This window comes from Sciurus vulgaris (genome assembly GCF_902686455.1).
Source record: "Sciurus vulgaris genome assembly, chromosome: 10".
Taxonomy (NCBI): Eukaryota; Metazoa; Chordata; class Mammalia; order Rodentia; family Sciuridae; genus Sciurus; species Sciurus vulgaris.
In genome coordinates, this window is record NC_136470.1 from 137,633,275 (window position 1) to 137,656,673 (window position 23,399).

The 23,399-nt window shown below is 41.0% G+C and overlaps 1 protein-coding gene across 3 annotated transcripts; it reads left to right on the forward strand.

The window, feature by feature from the left end:
* The first annotated feature begins 7,374 nt into the window (after nt 1-7,374).
* Nucleotides 7,375-22,743, forward strand: CCNL1 (cyclin L1). 3 transcript variants are annotated; one of them, XM_079156412.1, is made up of 11 exons: nt 9,409-10,977; nt 11,068-11,142; nt 11,422-11,531; nt 17,241-17,361; nt 18,455-18,519; nt 20,269-20,368; nt 20,474-20,578; nt 20,664-20,805; nt 21,000-21,111; nt 21,198-21,296; nt 21,954-22,743. In XM_079156412.1, the coding sequence occupies exons 1-11, from the start codon at nt 10,681-10,683 to the stop codon at nt 22,300-22,302; spliced, it is 1,575 nt and encodes a 524-aa protein (XP_079012538.1). In that variant the 5' UTR covers nt 9,409-10,680; the 3' UTR covers nt 22,303-22,743. The 3 variants fall into 3 exon arrangements, 2 of the variants coding, with proteins under 2 accessions (XP_079012538.1, XP_079012539.1); XM_079156413.1 differs by lacking the exons at nt 9,409-10,977; nt 11,068-11,142 and adding an exon at nt 13,250-13,322; XR_013766605.1 differs by lacking the exons at nt 20,664-20,805; nt 21,000-21,111; nt 21,198-21,296; nt 21,954-22,743 and having other exon boundaries at nt 7,375-10,977; nt 18,755-20,368; nt 20,474-20,523.
* The last annotated feature ends 656 nt before the right edge of the window (nt 22,744-23,399 follow it).

Below are 23,399 nucleotides of genomic sequence, written 5' to 3' on the forward strand. Positions count from 1 at the left end.
AATAACAAAAGTGAGACGACTACAAAGCTTGAGGAATTAAATATCCCTAACAGCAAGAGTCCCTGGATTTAGAGCTCTCAATTTTCTTGTTGAGGCGATCACCACTTTAACACAGAGCTCCTAGAAGCTATGTAAAATGAAGGCCTATTCCTCCACCTTCTCCTTCCAGCCCCTGCTCCTGCCCCTGCCTACCTCTGCAGTCACATTAGTCTCCAGTGACCACACAGCACCCTCTAGCACACTGCAATACTCCTTGAGTCAGTGTTTCAGGTAAAACGGGCTTAAGATTAAGTGAATAAAACGGACACCATATGTTTATGTAAACTAAAACCCTCAGGGTGGAATAGAGGGTGTGTTTACACGCAGGGGCCTAAACTAAGTCACTGGATTCTCTTTCTAGCTCTGGTTCATTCTCAAGCTGGAGCTTCTTCTGTAACAAGACAGAAACCAGGACTGGGGTGAGGCTCAGTGGTAGGCAGCCTGCTTAGCAAGTGCCAGGCCTGGTTCCACACACACCCCCAATCCCCAACACACACACTCAGGTGAAGATGGCAGTCAGCAGCTGTGGGCTCAGGCCTCTGCTCAGCTTCACATCAGGAACAAGCCCCCTTTTCTCCTCCTCTGCCCTCCCCATGGTTGACATCCTGAACTAATCACTGTGAGGGAGGGAACGGGGAGGGAGAAGTGAACTGGTTCACAAACTAGGGAAGAGGTCAGCGCCACCAAACCACAGTCACTGAGAAAGGAGATGTGTGTCCCCAGAGGAAAACGGAAGAAGGAAGATTGGCTGAACAACAGACGTGCAACGTGTTTCACAACACACCCCTAAATCTCATCCCTCCCCATCCGGGCTTCTGTTTTCCTTCTACCTAAAAGCACTTCCACTTATCCTTCCAACAAATGCCAGTATCCGTAGTCTTTTAAACCCAGAGCACATTCACCTCCTTTTTGCCCCTTGCTATGCTTGTCCATAACACCACTCCATCCTTTGAGCTTTTTCTGTGCCTTGTACCTCAATTTGTTATCAGACTGAAACTGAACCAGAAAAAATTTAAAACAATTCACTGCAATCCCACATGACCCTGGAGCTTCCAGCATGCTAGGCAAGTGCTCTACCACTGAGCTACACCTTCAGTCCTTTTTACTCCAATTTTGAGACAGGATCTTACTAAGTTGCTGAGGCTGGCCTAGAAATTGGCATCCTCCTGAGTCACTGTGATTACATCAAACTCAGCCAATAAAAGTTTAAAGATGAATGAGTGTATGAGTACAAACTTTTTACTGCTAGCAAACCAAAAGCCCCTGGGGCAAGGACTGGTATGAAACTTTGGGCCACTCCAGGTGGGTAATTTGCATTTCCAAAGACTGGAAATGGAATGCATGAATCTGTAAGGACAACATCTTTTAGTAGATATTATTATTATTTTTTTTTTGTGGTGCTTGGGAATCGAACCCACTGCCTTGTGCTTGCAAGGCAAGCACTTTACCGACTGAGCTATCTCCCCAGCCCAGTAGATATTATTAATATTATCATTTTATTGGTAAGAAAACTAAGTTTATTTATCTTGGGTTTTTATTTTTATTTTTTATTTTTATTTTTTGGTACCAGGCATTGAACCCAAGGGTGTTTAACCACTTGAGCCACATCTCAGCTGTTTTTTTTTTTCTTTTTTCTTTTTTTTTTTTTTTTTAATTTGAGACAAGGTCTCACTAAATTGCTTAGGGCCTCCCTAAATTGTTGAGGCTAGCCTCCAGCTTGTGATCCTGCCTCGGCCTCCCGAGGTGGGTACCACCACATGTAGCAAAAATCTAAATTTAAACAATGGCCTAAATGATTTTATCATATTAAGTAATCTGTCTAAAGCTACATAGCCATTAAGTGACAGGACTTGATTTTTTTTTTTTTTTTTTTTTTGTACCGGGGATTGAACTCAGAGGGCACTTAACCACTGAGTCACATCCCCAGCCCTTTTTTGTATTTTATTTAGAGACAAGGTCTCACTGAGTTGCTTACTACCTGGCTTTTGCTGAGGCTGGCTTTGATCCTCCTGCCTCAGCTTCCTGAGCTGCTGGGATTACAGGCTTGAGCCACCATACTCAGCAAGTGATAGGATTTTTACCCAACAAGTTAACTCCAGAGCCAGTACTCTCAATTACTGCATCCCTCCTCCTCCATACCGAAATCAGTAACAGAGAAAATCATCTCATGTTTGAAAGCCTTGCTGCTCAGGATAGCCCTTGGATTGGCAATGTCAGCATTGCCTGGGAGTGCTTTTAGAAATTCTGGGAGTGACTTCAGAAAGGAAACCTTAGGCTCGACCCAGACACACAGACCATCAGAATGTGAAGCTGGACAGGATTCCTAGGTGATTTTATGCATCTTAAAGTTTGAGAAAGTATTTTTAAAGAATATCAGAAAATGGCAAATCATATTGTTTAAGTTTTCAGTAGCTGCTATAACAAACTGCCACAAATTTAGTGACTAAAATCAACACAAATTTCTTCTATTTCGGTTGTTTAGGGCGGAAGTCCAACACAGGTCTCACAAGGCTAAGTCAGACGTGGACAGGGAAGCTGTTGCCTTTCCTCTTCCCATGCTGCCTGCCTTCTCACTCTCGTTCCCTTCCTCCTGTTTCAAAACCAGCCACCTGGACCTCTCTGACCATGCTTCCAAGGTCACATCTGATTCTGACCACAGCTGGGAAAGTTCCCTGCTTTTAAAGATTCACATGGTTCGATTGGGCCCCTCTGGATAACCATGAATAATCTCTCTACCTTCAAGTTTTTTAATTTAACCACATCTGCAAAATGTTTTTTGTCATATAAGGTAACATAGTTACAGGTACCAGGATTAGGACATGGAATCTTTGGGAGATCAATTGTCTGCCTATCACATTCACCACTATGAATTGTAATGATTTCAAGGTTTCAAGAAACAGATAATGTCATTTTATATATATTTAATATCATGTGCAAACCATGCCACTAACATAGACCAAACATGTTTATGTCTTTTTACAATGTCAGAATTTATTGAATAACAACAAATTCTGGCTTGGCATATGGTACACACCTGTAATCCCAGCGGCTCAGGAGGCTGAGGCAGGAGGATGGCAAGTTCAAGACCAGCCTCAGCAACTTAGTGAGGCCCTAAGTCACTTAGTGATACCCAGTCTTAAATAAGAACTGAAAAGCACTGGGGATGTAGCTCAGTGGAAGAGTGCACCTGGGTTCATCCCAAGTACCATAAAATAAATAATAAATACACAAGCCACACCACTTTCATTAGTTGCAATTCACCGAGTACCCCTGGGTAGTCACAGGCCAGGCAATCACAGGCTCTTATTTCAGTCTTAGTTACTAATATCTGTAACACTCAAGTCACACATCATACTTCACACAATGATATCTATAGATTACAGAAAGACTGAGTAGGATTAAGGTCCAGGCAGCTCCTCTGAAGCAAAGGCAGAGAGCGATAAATATGCAGAAGTCACTGCAGGTGGTCAGAGAACATCACCCATCAGCCCAGAACCTGTGGCGGGCACAGAGCTGCCTGAGCTCAGGGTCCAGATGGCAGGCAGTTTCGAAGCAGGCCACCTCAAGCAGAGAGGGAGCGCTGAGATGAAGCCTGGGAGGGAGCTGGAGGCTCGTCACCTGTCTACCGCACGACGCCCGATGGTCTGGTGCCAGGGTCAGTGTGTGCTGCCGTGTCCAGTCTTGAGGGCTGCTCCTTTGAAGGTCTCAGGTGAGGTTGGATATCCATCTGGTGAGGTGGATAAGGTCCTGTATCTGGTGTGCTGAGATAATCTGGGTGCCCACGTGGCCAGGTGCTCCTGACTGATTCACTGATAGGTCAGCGCATGCCACACAGTTATCACTTTGTGCCTTGTGGCTGTGCGAGGCATTCAGTGGTTGCCACTTGTACTAGCAAGGCATAGAGTCATTCTGATATCTGAGAGAGACCTTACAGAGACTGTGACATGTTCTCCTCTCTTGTGTCTTCCATGAGAGGGTTTCGAGGAAGACACGAGACTTAGTAAAATGATAGCGGACTTATTAGAAGAGAAAGAAGTGGGGAGCACCCTCAGGGGAGAGCGGGTCCTCTCAGGAGAGCCACCACTCAGCTAGTGAGCCCAGCTTTCTCGGGGGGGGGGGGGTTTCTGGACAGTCCCACCCAAGCTCGGCCTCTTAGCTGCTGACTGACAGTAGGATTGTACCGGTTTTCAAGGTCCTATTGCATGTTTCCACCTAAAGGCAACACTGTCACTTCGGTCTCTGTAAAGGTCATAAAGGCCCTCCTTCATCTGGGTTCAGCCAGATCAGGGAAATCTGGGACCTGTACTCCTCAGCCCTAAGAAGGAAAAACAACCCCGGAAATAACAAGCTTTTTGGCCAAGGATTGTAACAGACTGTTGTCTTTTTAAACCACAGCTGGGTCAGGATGGCCTTGCGTGAGCTGCTTCAAAGGAAGACGGGCTGAGTTAGCAGGCAGCTCAACCTGTAGGGCTGACCCTTGAAGCTCCCCCTCCACTGCTCATGACTACCTGCTGCCTAACAATCTGTCGTGGCACCTGGACTCAGAATGGAGTAGCTCATGCCAGACTACTGCTTCATAAAGTAGAGTAACTCACCCAGCACTGAAAATCACATCTCCTGCGTTGGTCACTCACGGGACAGAGGATGAGGTCATCGACTTCTCCTATGGCTTGGCCACGTACAAGTGCTGCCCCGGAGCTCTGGAGTCCCTCCAGTTGAGGGGACTGAGCATAATGACATAGAGCTTTATGCACAATACCTGGAAAGACTAAAACAATTCATAATTCATGAACTTCCCAGTTCCTGGGGACAACAACGTGGTCTTACTTCATCCACTCTGAACAGAAGAGTCCTCTGCTTTGCACATGCTTTGTCTGGATAGCTAACTGGCCCATAACCACAGGGGAGTGCCCACCTTTAGGGGCTGCGATCCAAGAGCTGAGCAGACCTCTTTCGTATCAAGAGGTTGCTACACTCAGTTTCCACAACAGGTTAAACTGAGCCGCTGCGATTCCCAGCTTCCTCACCTGCAGGCCTGGAGGGAGCGCTGAGCGTGGGAGCATCTCCTGCAGCATGTGCCTGTCACTTCTGATTCACCGATGGCAGGACTCGCCCTCGCACCGTGTGCTCAGCATTGACAGGTGGCTTTCTCAGCCTCGGGATTCACCCATTCCTGATGCTGTGATGGCATCGCTGGAAAACCACGGTGGTGGGATCCTTTCATTTCCGCTCATGTGCCGAACTTTCCCCAAACAGGAGTGGAAGGGTGATTTGCTGTCACTATCACAAGCAGCTTTATCAACCCTAACCATAAAAAATATGACTGAAACATTCTTAAAGCAAAAGGAAACTGTTTTTTAACTGGAAATTTATTACTAGTCAACAGAGTTTGGATATTTTGATGGTCTGGTCTATCAAAGAGCCTGGCTGACTTTCCTTCTGTAAAGTCCTCCTTATAGTTTTTTTTTTTAAAGTTCTGGACATACTTGCAATTACACTGTGCATAGTTTTTTGCTTTTTGTTTTTGGGTACTGGGGATTGAACCCAGGGCCACGCAACCATTGAGCGACATCCCCGGGCCTTTTTTTTTTATATTTTATTTAGTGACAGGGTCTTGCTGAGTTGCTTAGGGCCTCGCTAAGTTGCTGAGGTTGGCTTTGAACTTGAGATCCTCCTGCCTCAGCCTCCGGAGCTGCTGGGATCACAGGCGGGCACCACCACGCTGGCTGTGCAGTCCCACTGAATGAGGATCAGACATGGCAGACGCTTACAACTGCCATACTACTCGTATTGGTGGGGTGGGATGGGGGGTTCTTTGGTTTTCTTTTTCTTTTCAAATTTAAAAGCCTTAAATATACTGTAAGCCTCAGACAGCTGTGCAGCTGGGCTGCGGTTGACTGCCAGTTTCAATGCTGTTGCTTGGATGCAGCACAGTGGTTGGTATCGGAATAAAGGATGCATGGATCAAAACCAAAATAAAATAGGGTAACTCAGGATTAAGCCCAGCCTGAAAACTACTGGTCTACACATCATGGAGTAACTCAGAGCAGGGCGCAGCCTGCTCTCCGTACTTACTAAACAGAAAAAAAAGGATAGCAATCTACTTAATTTACTAACACAGTGTTCTGATTCCATAACTGATTTTTTTTTTTTTTTCCGGTACTGGGGATCGAACTCAGGGCCTTGTGCTTGCAAGACAAGCACTCTACCAGCTGAGCTATCTCCCCAGCCCTCCATAACTGATTTTTAAAAAGCACAAAATATCATGAGTTTTGTGTATTTTTACAGTGATTGATATTATTTATTTATTTATAGATACTGGGGTGTTGAACCCAGAGGCACTTTACCACTGAGCTAAATCCCTGGCCCTTTTTAAAAATTTTGTGACAAGGTCTCATCAAGCTGCTGAGGCTGGACTCACTTGCAATCCTCCTGTCTCAGACTCCCTAGTAACGAATTATAGGGATGTGCTACTGAGCCCAGCTTGATATTCTTATTCAAACTAAGAATCATGGGCTTTCTGATCTATGATAGAAAATGTTTGTATTTCTTAATTTGCAGGCCAAAGCATTAAATCTTTTTCCACATAAAATTTAACTTTTCTTCCCCCCAAAGATGTGCCCCTCCAGTGCTGAAAATAGCATCGCTGGTCAAGAGCTTTGCCTCCATTTTTCTTTTTCTTTTTGTATTCTCTTTCATGCGCTTTCAACACAAACAGGAGATACTTCTTTTGCACCTATTTTATTTTCTCACCAGATACATACTGCTGTAATCCCAAAAGGAAGAGTTCTTTCCTGTTCTCTATTGTCTTGACATCCTTAACTGATAGGTTGTTATTCCAACTAAATAAATAAGTAAAAATAAAATAAAATTTAATTTTTCTTGTTGGGTGTGGTCATGCATGCCTATAATTCCAACAACTTGGGAAGCCAAGGCAGGAAGATCCTAAGTTCAAAGCCAGCCTTGACAACTTAGCAACACTGTCTCAAATTTAAAAATAATAATAATAGAGGACGGGGGATGTAGCTCAGTGGGACGATGCTTCTGGTGGACTCACCAGTACTGAAATAACAAAACAAAAACAGAAAACAGAAAAATCTTTGTTTAAATTTCAGAAAATAGAAGGTTTAAAAAGATGATTCCGGGGCTGGGGGTAGCTCAGCGGTTGAATGCTTGCCTGGCACACCCGAGGCCCTGGGTTCCATTTCCAGCACTAAAAACGAAAAAACAAAGCAAAACAAAACAAAGCCCCGTTGGCACTTCCAGGTGTCTATAGTAGAGAGTTTTTTTCTGGAGACATTGTCATGACCCAAATAAACAGCCAGGGAGCAGACAGAGACCAGAACCGCGAGCATTTCAGCTTCCTTGTTGGCCTGCAAATAGGACTAGCTTTCAATCAGGCTGGGATCCTGAATGACACTAAATGACCCTGTTTTCCCTATAGGTCCTATTTCCTGGGTCACTATTAGTCTTACTTTTTCTTTTTTTTGGTACAGGGAACTGAATTCAGGGACTCTTTATCACTGACCTACACCCCTGGTCTTTTTTATTTTTTTATTTTGAGATGGCTCTTGCTAAGTTGCAAAGGCTGACCTCCAATTTGTGATCCTCCTGCCTCAGTCTCCCAGGTTGCTGGAATTACAGGTAGGTACACTGTGCCAGTCTATATTTATTATCTAGTATAGTTATTCAAATGACTGTTTTGTTTTCCCTTTTTTGTGGTGTGATTCATTGTTACATATTTGAACATGCAAAAAATATAATTTGACCAATATCAATCCCCAGTATTCTCGGTCCCTCCTCTCCTCCTTGCTCCGGTCTTTCCTCTACGCTACTGATCTCCCTTCATTTTTCATGAGTTCCCCCCACATATACACCTTTCTTTTCCTTTTCCCTTTTAAATATGAGAGAAAACAAAATATATGAACCTTGATTTTCTGAGTTTGGCTTATTTCACTTAACATAATGTTCTCAAGTCCATCCATTTTCCTGCAAATGACATAATTTTATTCTTTTTTTATGGCTGATTAATATTCCATTGCATGTATATATACCTCATCTTCTTTATGCGTTCATCCATTGATGGACACCTAGGCTGGTTCCAGTTTGGCTATTCTGAGTTGTGCTGCTTTAAACCTTGGTATGCATGTATTGTTATAGTGTGATGACTTTATTTCCTGAGGATAAATACCAAGGAGAGGTGTAGCTGGGTCATGTGGTAGTTCCATTCCTAGTCTTTTAAGGAAACTCCATACTGATTTCCATACTGGTTGTACTAATTTACAATCGGACCGACCGACAGTGTGAAAGTGTTCCTTATTCTCCATGTTTTCTCCAGTATTTATCATTGCTTGTAATCTTGACAGCTGCCGTTCTAACTGCAGTGATATGAAATTTGTGTAGTTGTGATCAGCACTTCCCTAATTGCTTATGATGTTGGACATTTTCTCGTGTATTTCTTCTTTTGAGAAGTGTGTTTAGTTCAGTTGCCCATTTATTAATTGGGTTATTTGTATTTTTGTTGTTGAGTTCTTTATATATTCTGGATGTTCACCCTTAGTCAAAAGAGGAACTAGCTGAGATGTTCTCCTATCCCACAGGGAGTTAATATCTAGAATATGTATATTCTCTATTCACATTCTTGTTTCCTCTGCCATGCAGAAGTTTTTAAGTTTGATACCATGCATTTCTTAACTCTTGTCATAATTTCCTGAGCTTTAGAAGTCCTTTTGAGAAAGTCGCTGCCTGTGTCTCTATGTTGGAGTGTTGCCCCTATGTTTCTTCTAGGATTTGCAGTGTTTGGTCTGATTCCTGGGTCTTTGATTCATTTTGAGTAGACTTTCGTGCAGGGTGAGATAGGGTTTAGTCTCATTCTTCTACGTATGGACAACCAGCTTCCCCAGCACCACTTGTTAAAAAAGTTGTCTTTTTTTTTTTCCAGTATGTGCTTTTGAAAACTTTGTCAAGGATCCATTTACTGTATCAGTTGATTCTATCTGTGAGTTTGTTTTCTGTTCCATGTCTCAGCTGTCACAGAAATTTGATTACCACCTTAAGGCTCTATGGTGTCCCTGGTGACATGATGATTCATCCTCCTCTGCCTGCATTTTGCCCTTTACAGTCACCTTAACATTTGCCGCCTTTGTGTGAACCATTCCCTCTATTAGAAGTGTAGTTCTACCAGGTGCAGTGCTGCACACCTGTAATCCCAGCTATTCAGGAGGCTGAAGCAGAAGGATCCCAAGTTCCAGGCCAGCCTGAGAAACTTAGGGAGACCTGTCTCAAAATTTTTAAAATGCCAGTGTTGTAGCTCAGTAATAGTAATTGCCCAACACGCATGAGAATCCAGGCACTGTAAAATCCAGTACCGCACCCCACCCCACCCCCAAAAAAAAGCAGGGGGAGGGAAGAGAGAGACAGAAGAGAGAGGAGTTTTGCTTCTATTTGGGGACTTATGCTTCATTTGCTCTCTCTGTATACATATTATTTAGAGACTGGGTCTTGCAAAATTGCTTTTCCTCACTAAGTTGCTGAGGCTGGCTTTGAAAGGAGGATTCTCCTGCCTCAGCCTCCCAAGCCACTGAGATTACAGGCTTTCACTTGCTCTTATGCTAAATTTTTGTAGTGTTATTAAGCTCCTGTGGTCTATTGGTGAAAATCTGACTGCTAATGAAATTCAAGGAACTATGCCAACTCTGATTTTAGGATTCAAGAATCAGAAGGTTAAATAATAATGAAAAGCAAACTCCCCAGAGAGTCTGCAGGGTCTAATGGAATGAGAACAATTTAAGCATCAGGACCCCAAGGAAGTCACTGATAATTCCATTTTTCTCTTTAACTGTCATCTGAAGCTTGAAAGAGTAAAAATATATCATTAGATTTCCTTTCAGACAAGGATGAACTCAGGGTCTATCAACAGGGCCTCGGTTGAAAAACTTCGCAGCCAGGTCTAGTGGTGCACACCTGTAATCCCAGCAACTTGGGAGGAAACTGAGACCCTGTTTCAAAATTTAAGAGGGGTCTGGGGATGTAGCCCAGTGGAAGAGCGCCTTTGGGTCCACCCCCAACATCATCCCCGCACAAAACTTCCCTGAAAGTTAGGGAGGGAAGTCTTCCAGGAAGCGACACCCAGAGAACTGCTGGGAAGCCGCCGGGTCAGTGGCCAGCCCCCTGCGGCAGGACTCAGAGCTCCTCGGGCCTTACCGGGCAGGGTCAGAACTAAGTTTTTCTTAAGTGAGGCTCTGACCATGTTTTATTTAGTGCCCTCGCTGCCAAATATTAAGAAGCACCCAGATTCCCTTCGCCCCACAGATCCAAGTTTCAATACGCTTTTCCAAATGAAGCCTGGAGAACAAAACAAACGGCCCGAGCGGTCCAACACAGCCGCTTCTCCTCCCCAGACCCAGTGCAGGGAAGAGAAAGCAGGGAGCCGCGTCCGCCTTTCCTTCCCCGGCGGCGCGGCGAGCCAGGGCGCGCGGGGCCGCGCGGGGCGGGGCGCAGGGACTAGCTGGCGCCGGCGCGCTGACGTCAGGCGGACGCGCACGCGGCGTGAGGCGGCCGGCGTCACGGAGCGCCGCGCCGGGCGCTGTTAGTCTCGCCGGGCCACGGCTGCGTCGGGCGTGCGTGCAGCTCGCTGCGACCATGGCGTCCGGGCCTCACCCGACCGCGACCGCCGCCGCCGCCTCGGCCGCCCCCGGCGCGGGCGGCCCCGGCTCCGGCGCGACGGCCGCCACAACGGCGGCGACGGGCGGCATCCTGATCGGCGACCGGCTGTACTCGGAGGTGTCTCTCACCATCGACCACTCGCTGATCCCGGAGGAGCGGCTGTCGCCCACGCCGTCCATGCAGGACGGGCTGGACCTGCCCAGCGAGACGGACCTGCGCATCCTGGGCTGCGAGCTCATCCAGGCCGCCGGCATCCTGCTGCGCCTGCCGCAGGTGAGTGGCCGGCCGGGCCGCGGGCGGGCGGACGGGCGGGCGGGCGGCCCAAGATGGCGGCGCCGCCTGACCGCGCTCCTCTGTCTGCAGGTGGCGATGGCGACGGGGCAGGTGCTGTTCCACCGCTTCTTCTACTCCAAGTCCTTCGTCAAGCACAGCTTCGAGGTGAGCGCCGCGGGGGCGGCCGGGCGGCTCGGGCCGGAAGCGGGGGCGGCGGGGCGGGCAGGGCGGGCCTTTGTACCCCGCGGCGCCGGCCGCCCGGAAGCGGCCCGGCCCACGTGCGCGCCCGCTGGAGCGGCCTTGGCCAGGCTGATCCCCGCCGAGCTTTAAGTTTCCGGATAAAAATAAGTTCCCTAGACCCGAAGGGTGGGGGTGGGCTTTCTTAATCCTACTTCGTAGTTCGGGAGGTTGAAATCGTTTCCGTTTGTTCGTGGGTTCTTTCAGATTGTCGCCATGGCCTGTATTAACCTTGCTTCGAAGATCGAAGAGGCGCCCAGAAGGATAAGAGATGTGATTAATGTATTCCACCACCTCCGCCAGTTAAGAGGAAAAAGGTAAGATTGGCTTAATTGGATTTAGCATCTCTTGCTACTTGCTGTACCGTGCACCAATCATCAAATCGAAACATCTTTTCCCTCAGTCCGGATCAAAGGAAAACTGGTTTTAATTTAGGTGTTAAAATTAATGTAGGAACATTGATATTCACATTAACTTGAAAAACCCAATTAACCAGCTATCTAAAGTTTGTAGAGGCAGTTGCATTTATGGACAATCCTAACAGTGCTGTGAAGCCAGACCCTTGGCTTAAGATTAAACGAGAAAGGGAATACGTTTGGCTCAAGTGTGAGTGTATTCTGTAAGTTTTTTCCCCCTTGCCCCCTCTGGAAGACTGAAGGCTGGGTGTTTTAAACACTAGTTCAAGTTAATATTGTGGCTAAGTTCTGTGTAGATTGTTACTCTACTTGAAGTCCCAGTTAATTCTTTATCAATTGAGGTTGGCTTTTGTTAGAGTACTTCTCAACATTGAACTCCGATATATCGCATAATACCGGATCTGAAAGGAAGGACTGCAAGGTGATAAAGTTTGAAGTTTGAAGTCAAAGGGATTAAACAGGTATTTTGTTTGGTCAGCTACAGTCTCAGTGAGTGGGTTAGAAAAATAACTCATAAGATTGAGTTGCAATTAGATACAGCCCTTTTATTTGCTCTTGTAAGAAATACAGAGAGACTGAAACAGTATCTTTAGGTGTTGTGATTACCTGATAACTTATGTGGACTTATGTGTTCTTGAGGCAGTACCAAAAAGCCTAGCTGTAGGGCTTCCTGTATCTACAGGAGACTTATAGTACATGCCACAGAAGACTATTCTTGGTGTAGGTTAGTTTTTGTGTTCACTTAGTGCTGTGCTAAGTTTGAAAGGAAGGTAGTTAAAAAGAATTGTAAGTTGTTTGGGGGTTCGGGTGTTGGTTAGTGCCAAATCAGTATCCTACATAAGTGGTTCTTATTGGTGGAATCTAGTTGGCTGTAATGGAACTATCTTGACAAGCACATATTAAAATAACTTTTAAAAAGTTTAGCCTAGTCAGAACATCCAAATCATTGCTATCCAGATACTTTTCATAGCATTTTTAGTTTTCTTAAATGCTTTTTCTTCCCAATCTTTTCTTAATCATCCTGTGTCTGGGATTGGAGTCAATTTTATTTCATTTTAAAATAACTTCGGTTCCTTGGTGAGGAATCCCTGGGAAATAAGAGGATTTCAAATTGGTATTTATCTGGTCTGAATTTAAATCTGCATTTTGAGTTGTGGCTGATTTCTTCAGGGTGTTTTAAAATAAAATTAATATAAGGCTCTTTATCGTTATTCAAAGGATTCTGTTTGTTTAGTGGAAGTAGTGTTCTAGTAGTATTTGAATCATTGAGCCAACTATTACATAATCACACATGATTATCTTTTTGAAAAATCCTGTGATGTCTTTCTTGATGTTAGAACAGAGTCTTTTTACTATAAAAACCTTGGAATTTAAAATAATCCTTTCTGATTGTTGTGTCTGATGTAACTGCATTTTTTGGCCAAAATGAGAAACAGATTTTGTTTCAATCTTAGAAGTCTGATTATAGCATGAAATTTAAAAGGAGTTAATTGCATGGAAGCCCTTTTTTAAAAAAGCAGATGTAAAGTGTTTCTGTGCATATTACAAGTTTACTCAGACACGTAACTTGTATATGTTATTAACTTCAACTCTTTTTTCCCTTGCAACCGACTATACAGCGACCAGCTACATTTACCAAAGCCTGGGTGATGTGGAGTGGTACATAGAGATGAAGCTGTCGTCATGGCAACAGTGAGTGAAGTATCGAAAATCCCCAAGGAGAAGCCAGTGCTCTGAGAATAGGTCACTGGAATCGGGGACTAACAGGTTGGCCACTGGTGAACCATTTAGAAAAACTCCTGTTTCTTGTTATAAGCTTTTGTCTTTGCTGTCCAAGTTATTACTGTTAACTGTAGCTTAGTTTTGCTTCCCCCCGCCCCCAGAGGTTAATAGGTTGTCATTTGAATGTACTATCAATACTACATTTAGGTAAGGTACTGCATATCAGTTTGTTTTTATATATTTTAGATTAGTTTCTGCATACTGTATATTATTTTGTGACTTTCATAATTACAGGATTACTACATTGTTCATGTAGCTTTTAGGGCATTGTTTTTCACTCCTGGTTACACAGTAAAATCACTAGAGGCACTTTTTTAAAAAAAAAGGTGTGATGCCTAGTTCTTAACTTGGGTCATTTGGCCTATTCCCCTGCAGCTTTTTGTTGTGTGAAAATTTTCTTAAAGTTCAGATTAGATGGCTGAATTTAAAGGGACAATTGCTTTCTTATTTAAGTAGTTTCCAAGAATAATTTACACTTAATATGTAGAATAGTCCTAGTAAATTAAGGGTTTTTGGGAGGTGTAGGTGGTTTTCAGGAGCCCATGTTCATACTCTTAAGGTTTGTGTAAGACAAAATTTCAGACTGGTTTAACCATTCTTATTGGTGACTTGTGATATTTTTAATGTTTGTAGAGTTGGGAGGTCTTAGGTGTTATTGTCATGTATTCCAGCAACCTCCTGCAGTTTATTTCTGTAGTTCTTTCGGTGGCCTTCAGTTTGTTTAAACGCCTTTAAAGAATGTTGCTACTTTTTGAAGTAGGTGTTACAAATTTCTGTGTATTGAGTAGCAATCTTCCCCCTCCTATACCACTCATCTGGTTTTAGAAAGATGTCTTGAAGAACTGGTTCCAAAGTCTCTGTCCTTATAGCACATGATTGAGATTAACCATGTTTGGACTTTTTAAGACTTTGTGTTGAGTTGTATTTCAGTTTAATTACTCCAAAGAAAAGTAGCTTATCAGTTAAACTTCTAATGACTAAAGATTAGGGCTTCCTGAAATTTGAAAATTACTGCCACTTAAGTTAATCAGAAAAATCTGACAAAAACTTCAGGCAAAGAAGGGTAGCATTCAGTAGTTTGAGTGTTGATAAAATTATTCCTGAGGTTCTCTATCTGGCAAAGACTTAATTTTTTCTCTGAAGAGATTTTTAAATACCACCTCTTCAAGACCTTCTTGGCACAGAACACTCACCTGATTGGGAAAGAAATTCTGGTAGACTTCAATCCCGTTTAATATGTTGCTACAAAAAGTACTAATCGATACCTAGTTGCGTAAAAGAGGACTTGCTTACTGCTGATTTATGAATGAGACATTTTTTTTTTTCTGTTTCTGATTAAAAAATGATCTCTAAAAAGTAGTTGTAAGTTTTGTTCTTCCAGCCTGATTTGTGAGGTAAAGCCATATATCTACAAAATTAACTTAAAACATCAGATAATAGGACTAAAATAGAGTATATTGTTGAATTATAGTGGGTTGGTTCCGTCTGTTTTGAAGTCATTGAGATTTTTGACCAAAAAATGGAAGGAAAGTAACAGTTATGACAATTTAGATGGAAAATAGTTTGTTAAAGCAGAGTTACTTAGTTAATGAAGTCTGATTTGAGACCAGCTAATAGGCATAATTGAAATAAGTGTTAAGCTAAACTGAAAGAGCAAATTTTATCATTTGAAGGCAGCTCTTAAAGCAGTGTTTTTTTTTTTTTTGTTTTGTTTTTGGTAAGAGGTAGGGATACATTGTATCAAAATAAATGGATAAAATTGAGAACTTTGCTTTCATAAAATATCTTCATAGGGATTTTAATGGTGTGCTTTGCCAACCGGATTATAGGGAGTTACGAATTTTGTATTCTATGTTAACACTGGAACTTTTCTGTCTCCTAATACCAGTTGAGGGAGTCATCAGACAACCAGTCATCAATTAAAAAGTCAAGTGGATTTGATTTTCCAAATTTCCTCTACTAATGATAAAACCTGAAAAAATAACCTAAAGATCTACGGAGTGATTTCATATATATGTTGGTAGCTCTCATTGTTGTATTTTGAATTTTTTCTTTCAAATAGCAATTTGTAGCCCATTGCCCCAATAAAATGGCTTTGTCATGATATTAAGAGTAATCATCCCTCAGATCATTGGCCTTATTCCTAATTTTGTAGCTGTCATGGCCATTGAACTTAATGACAGCCAGTTTTCAGCATTAGGTAACAACCAGTTTTCCACTTTCATCTTGTCAGCTCTACTAACTTTTGTTTAATGTAATTCAATAAAAAGTATATAGAATAATTAGTAGTAGTCTAGTAAGCATTTCAGTTTTAGAATGATGTCAGGTGAGAGAAAGTAAAGTTTTTTTTTTTAACTTTTTTAAAACTTCGATAATGTCACCAGAAGGGGGTTAGTTAATGTAGCTCATGAGATTAATTTTTATGTTAGGTGTACATTGAGATAAATATTCAGAATGACAGCCTTAAAAGTAGATGATGTGCTCTTCCCAGAGTAGAAACTCATCTTTTGGATGAATGTGAATTCAGTATGGGGGAAAATAAAGAAATGTTTTACACATATACTTAATATCGGATCATTGCCTTACTAAAGCTGTCTTGTTTGTTGGTTAGGACTACGGAAGTATTGAAGGACATAGTACATTTGTGGACTTTTTTTTAAAAAATGGGAAGTTAACATTCCTTAATATTTCCTTAAGTAAATGCCAGTTAAAATTGTAGGATATGCTGGGTGTGGTGGCGCATACCTGTAATCCCAGCAGCTCGGAAGGCTGAGGCAGGAGGATCACGAGTTCAAAGTCAGCCTCAGCCACTTAGCAAGGCCCTAAGCAACTTAGTGTGAGACCCTGTCTATGAAATATAAAAAAGGCTGAGGATGTGGCTCAGTGGTTAAGTGCCCCTGGGTTCAGTCCCTCTGTGTCAAATTATGAAGCATAAGATATCTTTTACTGTAAAGGGTAGTGTTTTTCCCTATATAGAAAGCAAAACATTTGGGTCAGCATCATTTTGTGAGTTATTTTCAAAGCATTGAAACATCGACATGGATAGCCTTTCATACCATACAAACTTTTGAAGTTATCAGAATTTAGTCTGGCACAGAGACCTTGAATGTGTTCTTCTGGTAGCCTCACTATGACCTTTTGCTCTCTTTTTGCATTTCATAGACATTTATTGCGAGATTTAGGGCTGGATCTCACAGATCACTTTTGAGTTTTGAACCTGTTTAAGATTTATTTCTTTGGAAATTGAGAAATCTTTAGTGTTCATAGGTTCTTTTGTTTGTTTGGTTGGTTAGAGAGGTGTTTTTGGAACAGTTGGTTTAAATAAATCCTTAAGGGAACTCAGAATTAAATAAGGCTGTTTTTTCACTAGTTTTTATTTTGTGGATTAACTAGCCAAGAGTTGACAATTCTATAAAATGAATTTTTAGAAGCATTGTTTTTGTGAGGACTTTCTAATGCTATAAATCTTCACAGGCACATTGATTTTTGTCATTGGGAAGTTTCTGGAGCCTAGTGAGGTCTGTGATAATGGTGTGAAGTTAAATTAATCTTTAAGATGAAAAAATTGACCAAGGATAAATTTAAGAGTATTGAAGTGATGTCTGTTTTGTAAGAGTTGAGTTCGTTCTTTTAGGAATTTAAGTCTAGATGTATGTATTTAATTAGTATAACTTGGACAGCACAAGATTAATGCTTTAACTTGTTTGCAGGAGTTTAAAAAGCTGGTTTCTGTTGCCAATAGTTGGTTGGAAGGGAAAACGGAGATGCCACAAATAAAATTTTTTGGATGTGCAAAACAGTTTTGATTTTATTTCTTACAAACTATAGGACTCCAAGCCCCCTGATCCTTGATCAGAACTACATTAACACCAAAAATCAAGTTATCAAAGCAGAAAGGAGGGTGCTAAAGGAGTTGGGATTTTGTGTTCATGTCAAGCATCCCCATAAGGTGAGTTGTAGAGTACAGAAATTGTGTTTCGTAAGTATTAGGGATTTTTGTAAAATTTTTAACTTCGGTTTGTTATATATTTGAGAATTAATTTTGGTTTAAAAAATATTCTTTTGAGTGTTGAGATTTATCAATAAAATGGGAGTTAAGACATAAGTTCAAAATCTCCCTCTTAACTGTGTGATCATAGATAACATGGATACTCTTTTCCCACCTAAAAAATAGGTGGTGGTGTACTTCTTCTGAATGAGTAACGCTACCTGCAAAAGTACCTGGCAGCCAGGTACAATGGTCAATGCCTATAATCCCAGCAACTTGGGAGGTGAAGGCAGAAAGACCATAAGGTCCAGGCTAACCTGAGCCACTTTGCAAAACCATATCTTAAAAACAAAAATATATTATTTTTGAGGATTGGGAATAGATAGTTCAGTGGTAGTGCAAGACCCTGGGTTCATTGCCCAGTACCAGGGGAGGAGTCCTACAAAGTAAAATGTTCAGTGTATTGTTTGCTCATTGTTACCATGATTGGAAGTTCATTCGTTTCTACCATCATCTCTTCGTCTTTCTCATCTATATAGGCAGTAGCACAGTGGTTACAGGAGTGGGTCTTGGGTCAGAACTTTCTGAGGCAGCACCTTGGCTCTGCTGTTAACTGGGCCCATCAAGAGATATCACAGTTTCTGATGTTTAAGATTATAAAGTGGAATGAAGATACTAGGGATCTGGAAACACTTGTCATTAAAACGGCATCCAGGTTTTTTGTTTTTTTTTTTAACATGTAAAGTGTACCTTGGGAGATGAGGTGAAACAATATAGCACAGTGCCCATTACATAGTAAATCATTTGTTAAAAATATAATGTATTCTTGTGAAATTTTTAACCACCATTTTCCTCCAATTTTGGAAAGTATTTCCAATCTAATAACAACTCACATTGAATCTCAGATACATTTTAGATTGGTCTATATTATGTATAATTTAGAGAAGTTAGAACTTGCATTTAATATTTGCAGTTACTTTATTCATTGAATTCTGTACTCTGAAAAGATTGTCAGTATGCTAAATTGAATTTTTTTTTTTCCCTTGTCCTTCAGATCATTGTTATGTATTTACAAGTCTTAGAATGTGAACGTAATCAAACCCTGGTTCAAACTGCCTGGTAAGTTCCTTTATTACATTTCTTTCCTAGCCAGGAAAACAGAAGCAGAAATAAAGTAAGTTTCATTTTCCCTTTCCAAAATGAGATAAGTTTGTTTTGGGGCTTTTTCTTTTTTTGTTTTTTGACCAAAAGGTAAATAATGCTTATTTCTGCTTCCTGTTTTCTTGGCTTGACTAATTACTTTAAATGGAGAACTCAATTTAACTTTGTTCTTTTTTCTACTCTTTAATTAAAGGGTAGTCCATGATGGTAAGTCATAGAACTCTGCCCTCTGCACTTCAGCCCATGACCTCAGGATGGCCTGATTGGCTGCCCTGCTCTCCAGCCAATCCAGTGCAAGCTCTCATCCGAGATTCACTGAAGTGGTCCATATCCATCTGGCAGCATCTTCTAGTTCTGTCGGGGTGTCAAAAGGATTTGTATATTTGTTTCTAGAAGTAACTATTCAACATGCCTATGTATTTAATGTATACCTGTAACTATCAAAATGAATAGTTCATTTTTGATAGATTTTTTTGTTGTCCAGCCATTATGAATTAAATGGTTTTTTAAATTAGGAGTTTGAGTAAATCTCTACTTTTAGTGTGTATAGCATGAATTCTGCCAAAAGAGGCTACAACCTGTAGCTTTAAAAGGACACCAGTGCCCGTGTTGGGTTAATTTACAGTTACTGAGCTATTGCAGACAGTAATATTAAAAGAACTACTTTGTTTTTAAGAGAAAAGCTGATATTACTTAAATGCTTTTTAACTTGGACCTTTGAGATACAGATATAAGACTTGGAAACTGACTAAGGTCAAGCAAGGAGATTGTGGTTCAGCCACAACTGTTAAGATTATTGATATGCAAGAATTAAGTAAGTTTTATATTCTGGAATTTTCTACTGAGATGTCTTTTTTGACTGCCATGCATCTTTTGGACTCAGTAAATAGTAGTAATATTAGAAAAGTCTCACTGCTTTTATGAAATGCATGATTTTTTAATGTATTCTATAAAATTTTAAAAGTTTTTAATGGATGATAGGGTTTTTTTAAAGAAATAATCCATTAATTTTAGCTTAAGCTTTTAAAGAACTTGTAATATTTCTTTATTAGTTTAGGAATATTGTGGGGGAAGGTTCTAAACTTTTCAGCTGTTTATTTAATTAGTGTATTGCTTTTTATTTATATGCTTAGTTCCAAAAAAGGTATGTAAACAAGGCCATTATGTATATTTATTGCTCTTCATTTTCTACCTAGGTTTGTTGAAGTAGCTTAGTTTTCTTGATATAAGTGTAACTTGGTGTGGGTTCTTACTAAAAATGCCTTTTTACCCCTGTCACAGCATTTTGAGCTTTTGAAAGAACTTGGTTGACACTGCTTTTCATTGTGGATAAAGGAGAGATGGTCAACAATTAATGGCTTGAAGTATTATTGGAGTGGTTTATTGTTTCTGGAATTAGTCATGTCAGAATTAACTTTCAGAGCATTGCTTTTTATAGAAATACATTAAAAGAATTTAGGGGTAACTTCTGTAAGGATAGTAATACAGAATTATTTAAAAGGTCTTTGGTTTTATATAGGACAACTGAAGAATGGTCCTGGTATTCTCTTCTGATTCTTTGAGCTAAGAATTGTTACATGCTAGAATATGAGAATGTAAATACAAGAGAAGAAAAAAGAATAAAGTAGATTGAGTCTCCAATATAATGTAAGCTTCAGAAGAACTGGTTTGTTTATATGCAAAGCTTATAGTTGAAATATTTTTCAGGAATTATATGAATGACAGTCTTCGAACCAATGTTTTTGTTCGCTTTCAACCAGAGACTATAGCATGTGCTTGCATCTACCTTGCAGCCAGAGCACTTCAGGTAGGTGTACACAATCTGTTTTTTTCCATGTAACACATCTCAAGAGTTAAAGTGATTCCAGTAAAAACCAGCAAAAGTTTGAACCATTCTCTCTTTGTGGCTTAGATTCCATTGCCAACTCGCCCCCATTGGTTTCTTCTTTTTGGTACTACAGAAGAGGAGATCCAAGAGATCTGCATAGAGACACTTAGGCTTTATACCAGAAAAAAGGTAATCCTGTTTTAGTACTAATTTGTCAGTCAAGAAGCTGAAATGACTATAAAGTGGAAATACTAACTCTGTTTTTCCCCAACAGCCTAATTATGAATTGTTGGAAAAAGAAGTAGAAAAAAGAAAAGTAGCCTTGCAGGAAGCCAAATTAAAAGCAAAGGGATTGAATCCTGATGGAACTCCGGCCCTTTCAACCCTTGGTGGATTTTCTCCAGCCTCTAAACCATGTAAGAAACATTCAGAATTAAAATGAGTTGTATCAGCATTTAACAGTAGAAACAAAGATATTAAGAAGCTGTTACTGTTTTCTCTATGGCAAAATCAGATAAAGGTGATACTTGGAAGCATAGTGTTTACTTTTTGAAACAACTTTGGCCCTCTTAAATCCAGTAGTTAATATGTCATCATCATGTCTTCAAAGCATCACCAAGAGAAGTAAAAGCTGAAGAGAAGTCACCCATTTCCATTAATGTGAAGACTGTCAAAAAGGAACCTGAGGACAGACAACAGGCTTCCAAAAGCCCTTACAATGGGTGAGTGCACTTGAATTGGAAAGTGGTTTGAGGAATCATGTTCTTTCTAACATGCTAAGTATGTAACTAAAATGTGTTTTTTGAAGTGTAAGAAAAGACAGCAAGAGAAGTAGAAATAGCAGAAGTGCAAGTCGATCAAGATCAAGAACACGGTCACGTTCTAGATCACATACTCCAAGAAGACAGTAAGTACAGATGGTTTAGGAAGGCATCTTATTTGGAGTCTTTAAAGGTTGTTACTTTTTAAAAATACTTAACATAGATTTTTGAAAGTTAGAGTAGGTTTAGACTTTAAACATGAGCCTGCATTATGAGAACTGAGCTGGGGATGTGTTTGGGTGTGTGCCTTTTGTTTTGTACTGGTTATTGAACGTAAGACCTGTGCATGCTACTAGGTGAGCACTGTACCACTGAGTTACATCCCCAGCTCTGTGGCATATTTTAATTTGTTTTCTCTGGTGATTTTTTTTGGAGAAATTATAGCCACTGATGTCTTAATAGTGACCAGTAAAGTTAACCAAAGCTTAAAGAATCTTTCCTAGTTAACTTGAATTCGATTATTAGCTCCTTCTGGCTCTTTGAGCATGTGGGAGATGGTCAGGAAAAGCACAACTCAGAATGCTGTAAAATGCCAGTTACTCGGGTTCTCCTTGGAATGTAGGTAGCATGCTTCCATCTCTGTGAGGTGTAGAGGATTTAGGGATGGAGAGACTTAGGAGCCGTCAGTTCTGGCTTGTCCTTGATGTTACAGCCTTTTATTTTGCCTGTTAGCGAGCACCAACTCACTAACAATCTGTTCCCTGTAGAAACTGAATCTAAACCTCAAATTTTTATTATCTAAGTTATAATAATAGGCGGAGTCGATCTGGAACATACAGCTCAAGATCAAGAAGCAGGTCCCGCAGTCACAGTGAAAGCCCTCGAAGACATCATAATCATGGTTCTCCTCACCTTAAAGCCAAGCACACCAGAGAGGATTTAAAAAGTTCAAATAGACATGGTCATAAAAGGAAAAAGTCCCGTTCTCGATCTCAGAGCAAGTCTCGGGATCACTCGGATGCTGCCAAGAAACACAGGCATGAAAGGGGACATCATAGGGACAGGCGTGAAAGATCGCGCTCCTTTGAGAGGTCCCATAAAGGGAAGCACCATGGTGGCAGTCGCTCAGGACACAGCAGGCACAGGCGCTGACTCTTCTGTGAGCTGGCGTGGGTTCCTGATTTTACCTATCTGCAGCGTGATGGATGGACTCAATCAAAACATGAAAAGCAAACTGATTAGGATTCGATTTCTTAAACCCTCTAGGTCTCTAGAAACACTGAGGACATTTTCTTTTGAAAAGAACTATGTTAAATTTTTTTGCACATTAAAATGCCCTAGCAGTATCTAATTGAAAACCATGGTCAGGTTCAATTGTACTTTATTATAGTTGTGTATTGTTTATTGGTATAAAAACTGGAGCGTGAATTCTGTAAAAATGTATCTTATTTTTATACAGATAAAAATTGCAGACATTGTTCTATTTAAGTGGGTTATTTGTTTAAATGATGGTGAATACTTTCTTAACACTGGTTTGTCTGCATGTGTAAAGATTTTTACAAGGAAATAAAATACAAATCTTGTTTTTCTAAACTGCTTCAAATATCTTATTTAAATAAATTATTAAAAAGGAAAATTTTAATAGTAAAGTGGTTGTACTGATTTTTCTGACAGGCATATTCTTTCCTCCCATACATGTAGTTTTAGGGTTATTAAAATGTAATTCTTGGCATTGCAAGCTGTTTGTAAGTAGTCTTTTAGTACTTACTATTTCTAAAGTGAACAAGTCAAAACTTTCAACATGAGTTAGTAAGACCCAACTGCTGAGTGATTCATACATGTAATGATACGATTGTATCTAGGCAGAGGGAATGCTGTGATTCAGGTGAGCTTGCCTGGGTGAGAGAACCGAAGGCAAAGAAATGATCACAGAACCCAAGCTATCTTTCAATGTACATTGGAGGGTGTTTTTCCCCCAAAATGGTGGGCATGACATCAGAAAGGTAAAATTTGTGAAGATACCAGAGAAGACCCAGATTGCACCAGTGGGGACAACAGGACTGGAAAAGGTAGTCAACTTTGTGAAGAAAGTGCTTTGAAGGAGACAAGTTTTGGATAAAAGTTGCTTTTATGGGGCTGGGGTTGTTCCTCAGTGGCAGAGCACTTGCTTAGCGTGTGTGAGGCACTGGGTTGTCGTCAGCATAACAAAAATACAGGCATGCTACCCATCTACAACTACCAAAATGTTT

Coding starts and splice junctions, on each gene's coding strand:
- CCNL1 (XM_079156412.1), top strand. CDS start 10,681: ATGGCGTCCGGGCCTCACCCGACCGCGACCGCCGCCGCCGCCTCGGCC. Junction 20,579..20,663: donor GGCTTTATACCAGAAAAAAG/GTAATCCTGTTT, acceptor TTTCCCCAACAG/CCTAATTATGAATTGTTGGA. Junction 21,112..21,197: donor TCCAAAAGCCCTTACAATGG/GTGAGTGCACTT, acceptor TGTTTTTTGAAG/TGTAAGAAAAGACAGCAAGA.